Raw genomic sequence first — 3,918 nt, 5'->3', positions numbered from 1 at the left:
AATTTTGCCATAGAATCTTTAACTACTCCTGAATGATCTGCATAAAAACAACATTGCTCTTTCAGGGCTGCACAGAGCCCGCCCTCTTTCAGAAAGACAATTTCTAGTCCTCGTCGGTTTTGTAATACAACTTCAGACAGAGAAGTCAAGGACTCTTCAAGTTTTGTGATGGATTGTTCTATGGCTCTAAGGTCTTCATCTATGGCTACTCTAAGTTGTTGCAGATGATGGTTACCATGCACTAGGGCTGCTGTCCCGGTCCCAACTCCAGCCGCTACCCCAATTCCTAACATTACGGCGAGGGTGAGGGAGATAGGTTCTCTCTTTGGTCTAGTATGAGTTTTTTGCTCATACCGGAGATCAAAGGAGTCTCCAGAGTGATAGTATACTCGGGGAACAACTTGTACCAACACGCAATAGTGGGTGCCACTGCTAAAAACGGCTGTGGATACACAGGGGGTGAGCCCAGTGTTGCAAGCCCACCAGTCCGTCTCGGAGGGGACCAAATAGTGATTGGAGCTGGGTACTGTCAAGGTTACATTACAAAGATGCTGATGACTAGGGGGCACCTGGCCTATGCAGGTTCCTGACCCAGAAACTTCAGCCAGGGTTAGTTTTCTTTGTTGTTCTCATGCGCATCCAGTAGGATTGGCGGAGTTAGTGAAATTATTAGTGGAGGCAATGCCTTCATAGTAAGGGGGGCCTGTTGCCAGACATAGCCAGCAAGAGGATGTAAATTCTGGCTTTGTCTGGTTTAAAGCGAAGTAGGAGCCCTTTATGAGATTTAGGAGCCTGTCACCTATTCCCAGGTCAAGGGGCCCGCGGGTGACGTTTTGGGCTGAAGGTGTGTATTTAGAGGAGGTGGAGATTAGAGGCGGGGAAGTGCTTTTAGGAGCTCTTGGTTGGGGCTCTCTTGGTGCAGGAACCAGGGGCTTCCTTGTTTCTGATAAAACTTGGTTTGGTCCTACTGCGACAGGGGCTGTGATAGGGTTGACTATTAATTTGATTTGGATGGGGATTCCATACAGTGGCTTTTGGTATAAATATAGGCCCCATATTAACCCGGATATCCAACGGTTATCAGATTTTGCTGCATCTTCAAACTTGATGCGGACCAGATTGCAAGTTTTTGAATATCGGGTTCTGGTGCAGCGCTGGACAAAGGACATGGTTATGTACCAGGGTTTCGTGGCCCATTTCCATTCTCCATCATTAGTAGTTATACAGGACCAACTAGCGCAAAACAGGGCATCTATTTCTCCACAAGTTTTTTTCATTTCTCCTGTCCTGAATCCGGGACAGGCATAGAACCCGTTCCGGCTTATGGACACCCTTCTAGCCTGTTTTCTCCATTCTCCCCCTTCCATGTCATCTATCTTTGCTATTTTGTCTAGGTTGAAATAGAGGTCAGGGAACCAAGTCCCCATAGGAGCAATTTTTGAGGTTTTATCTAAGACCTCATGAGTACTAAAATCAATCACCTGCCAGGTCAGGTTATATGGCCGGTGGGGGTTATTACTGCCAACGACGCAGGGAAGGAGGGCTAGTAACAAGCAAGGGGCTAGATACGAGAGAGTCTTATCTTGAGCGGGTCCTCGGAGCGTCGGAGTCTCCATGTCTCAGGTGGTGTTGGTCCGGGCGTCCCTGGAGCAGCCTTGGCGTGGGATGCGTGGATCCAAGTGGAGATTCCGTCAACCTTTATGGCTGTGGGTGTGGTCAGGAGAACAATGTAGGGTCCTTTCCACCGAGGCTCTAGTCCTTGAGTGCGATGCCGTCTAACGTAGACAGAGTCTCCCACCTGGAAGGGGTGACTGGTCTGTGGATGTCCTGGTTGGTACAGTTCTGCCAAGGGGGCCCAGATTTGGGCCTGTACTGCTTGGAGTCCTTTTAGCCGGGCCTGTAGGTCAGTCTTAGGATCGGAGGGGGAGAAGGAATTAAGCAAGGTTGACAAAGGGGGAGGTCCTCCGTAGAGGATTTCATATGGAGTGAGCCCAAAACGGTTAGGTGTATTCCGGGCCCTTAACAGAGCTAAGGATAGGAGGCGTCTCCAATCTTTTAAACCAGTCTCTAAGGTCAATTTAGTAAGGGTCTCTTTTATTGTTCTATTCATTCTTTCTACCTGTCCTGAGCTCTGGGGTCTATAGGCACAATGTAATTTCCAATTAATCCCCAATATCCTGGCGAGCCCCTGACTTACCTGAGAAACGAAGGCCGGCCCGTTATCTGACCCAATTACCTTGGGAAGTCCGAATCTAGGAAAGATTTCTTCCAAAATTTTCTTGGCTACTATGTGTGCCGTTTCTTGCCGGGTGGGGTAGGCTTCTACCCATCCTGAAAAGGTATCTACAAACACCAGTAAGTACTTATATCCAGCATAGTGAGGTTTTACTTCAGTGAAGTCTATTTCCCAATAGACTCCTGGGCGGTTACCACGAGTTCGTTTCCCTTCTGGCACTCGGGTAGCCCCAGCGTTTACCTGCTGACAGACCTTACAGGCAGATGTCACTTGTTCTACGAGGGTACTTGCCTTTGGGATTAGAAAGTCAGTTTTTTCAATCAGTAATTTTAGCTTTCGATTACTCAAGTGTGTCCAGGCATGCATCTGCTGGATCATTGCCAGGGCCTCCTTTTGGGGAAGGACTATTTTCCCTCCTTTTTCCCTGTTTTTAGTGTCTTTGTTTTCTATAGCCCCTATGGCCTTTGCTTCTTCCTGGTCTTCTGGGGTATAAGTATGTTCAATAGTTATGTGGCTGGTTTCGTCAGGTTCTGTGGCTAGGGTCAGTACTTCCGCCATGGCGGCTTGCCTGGCTACTTGGTCAGCCTGTCTGTTTCCTACTGCGACTGGATCCTGTCCTTTCTGATGCCCGGGGCAGTGAATTATAGCCACTTCTTGAGGAAGAAAAAGGGCTTTCAATAAGGCAATTATTTCAGCTTTGTTCTTGATTTCCTTTCCTTCTGAGGTTAGGAGACCTCTTCTTTCATAGATACTTCCATGAGTATGAGCCGTTGCAAAGGCATACCGGCTATCAGTATAAATGTTAGCTTTCTTTCCCTTCGACAGCTCTAGGGCCTTGGTTAGTGCTATTAACTCAGCCTTCTGTGCAGACGTGCCAGGAGGTAGTGATTGTGCCCAAATGGTGTTGTGGCCATCTACTACCGCCGCTCCCGCCCTCCGGGTACCTGAGTCAAGGTAACTGCTGCCGTCTGTGTACCAGGTGTGATCCGCGTCTGGGAGTTCTTGGTCTTTAAGGTCTTCCCGTGTTCCATGGGTCTCAGCCAGTACTTGCCGACAATCGTGTGGGCTTGGTTGGTCTTCCGGTACCGGCAGCAGCGTAGCAGGGTTTAGGGTGACCGGAGGGCCAAACTGGACGCGGTCCGTGTCCAGTAGGAGGGCCTGGTAGTGGGTTAGGCGTGCGTTGGTTATCCACCGGTCCGGGGGCTGCCGCACTATGGCCTCTAGAGCATGTGGGGTAATAATAGTCAGTCGCTGCCCAAGGGTTAACTTAGCAGAGTCCTTGACCAGCATAGCGGTGGCTGCCATGATACGGAGACACGGGGGCCAGCCGGCCGCCACAGGGTCTAGCTTCTTAGACAGGTATGCTACCGGTCTTTTCCAAGGCCCTAATTTTTGGGTCAAGACCCCTTTGGCAATTCCTTGCCTCTCGTCCAGGAAGAGGGTAAAGGGCTTTGAGGTGTCCGGTAACCCAAGGGCCGGGGCAGACAAGAGTGCTTGTTTTCGTGCCTCAAAAGCCAATTGATGCTCTGTCTGCCAGGTGAAAGGGGTGCTCTCCTTGGTGAGTGCATAAAGGGGGGCGGCCAGTTCAGCAAAACCAGGTATCCACAAGCGACAGAACCCAGCAGTTCCCAAGAATTCACGTACCTCCCTGGGATTTCGTGGTGGTGGAAGGCGAGCCACTG

At 49.9% G+C, this 3,918-nt stretch overlaps 1 protein-coding gene across 1 annotated transcript; it reads right to left on the bottom strand.

Annotated features, from left to right (window-relative positions):
• Positions 1–629: 629 nt before the first annotated feature.
• On the bottom strand, positions 630–2,654 carry LOC126955600 (uncharacterized). The gene is made up of 2 exons (XM_050792351.1): positions 2,198–2,654; positions 630–1,909 (listed from the first exon to the last, which is right to left on the bottom strand). The coding sequence occupies exons 1-2, from the start codon at positions 2,612–2,614 to the stop codon at positions 1,562–1,564; spliced, it is 765 nt and encodes a 254-aa protein (XP_050648308.1). The 5' UTR covers positions 2,615–2,654; the 3' UTR covers positions 630–1,561.
• Positions 2,655–3,918: the final 1,264 nt, after the last annotated feature.

The sequence above is a fragment of the Macaca thibetana genome, chromosome 5, assembly GCF_024542745.1.
Source record: "Macaca thibetana thibetana isolate TM-01 chromosome 5, ASM2454274v1, whole genome shotgun sequence".
NCBI lineage: Eukaryota > Metazoa > Chordata > Mammalia > Primates > Cercopithecidae > Macaca > Macaca thibetana.
This window is presented reverse-complemented; position numbering and strand designations above follow the sequence as displayed.

Excerpts from the sequence above, each read along its gene's own strand:
- LOC126955600 (XM_050792351.1), bottom strand. The coding sequence starts at position 2,614 with ATGATCCAGCAGATGCATGCCTGGACACACTTGAGTAATCGAAAGCTA. Across the intron at positions 1,910-2,197 it reads GGCCGGCCTTCGTTTCTCAG|ACTGACCTACAGGCCCGGCT; the intron begins GTAAGTCAGGGG and ends TCCGATCCTAAG.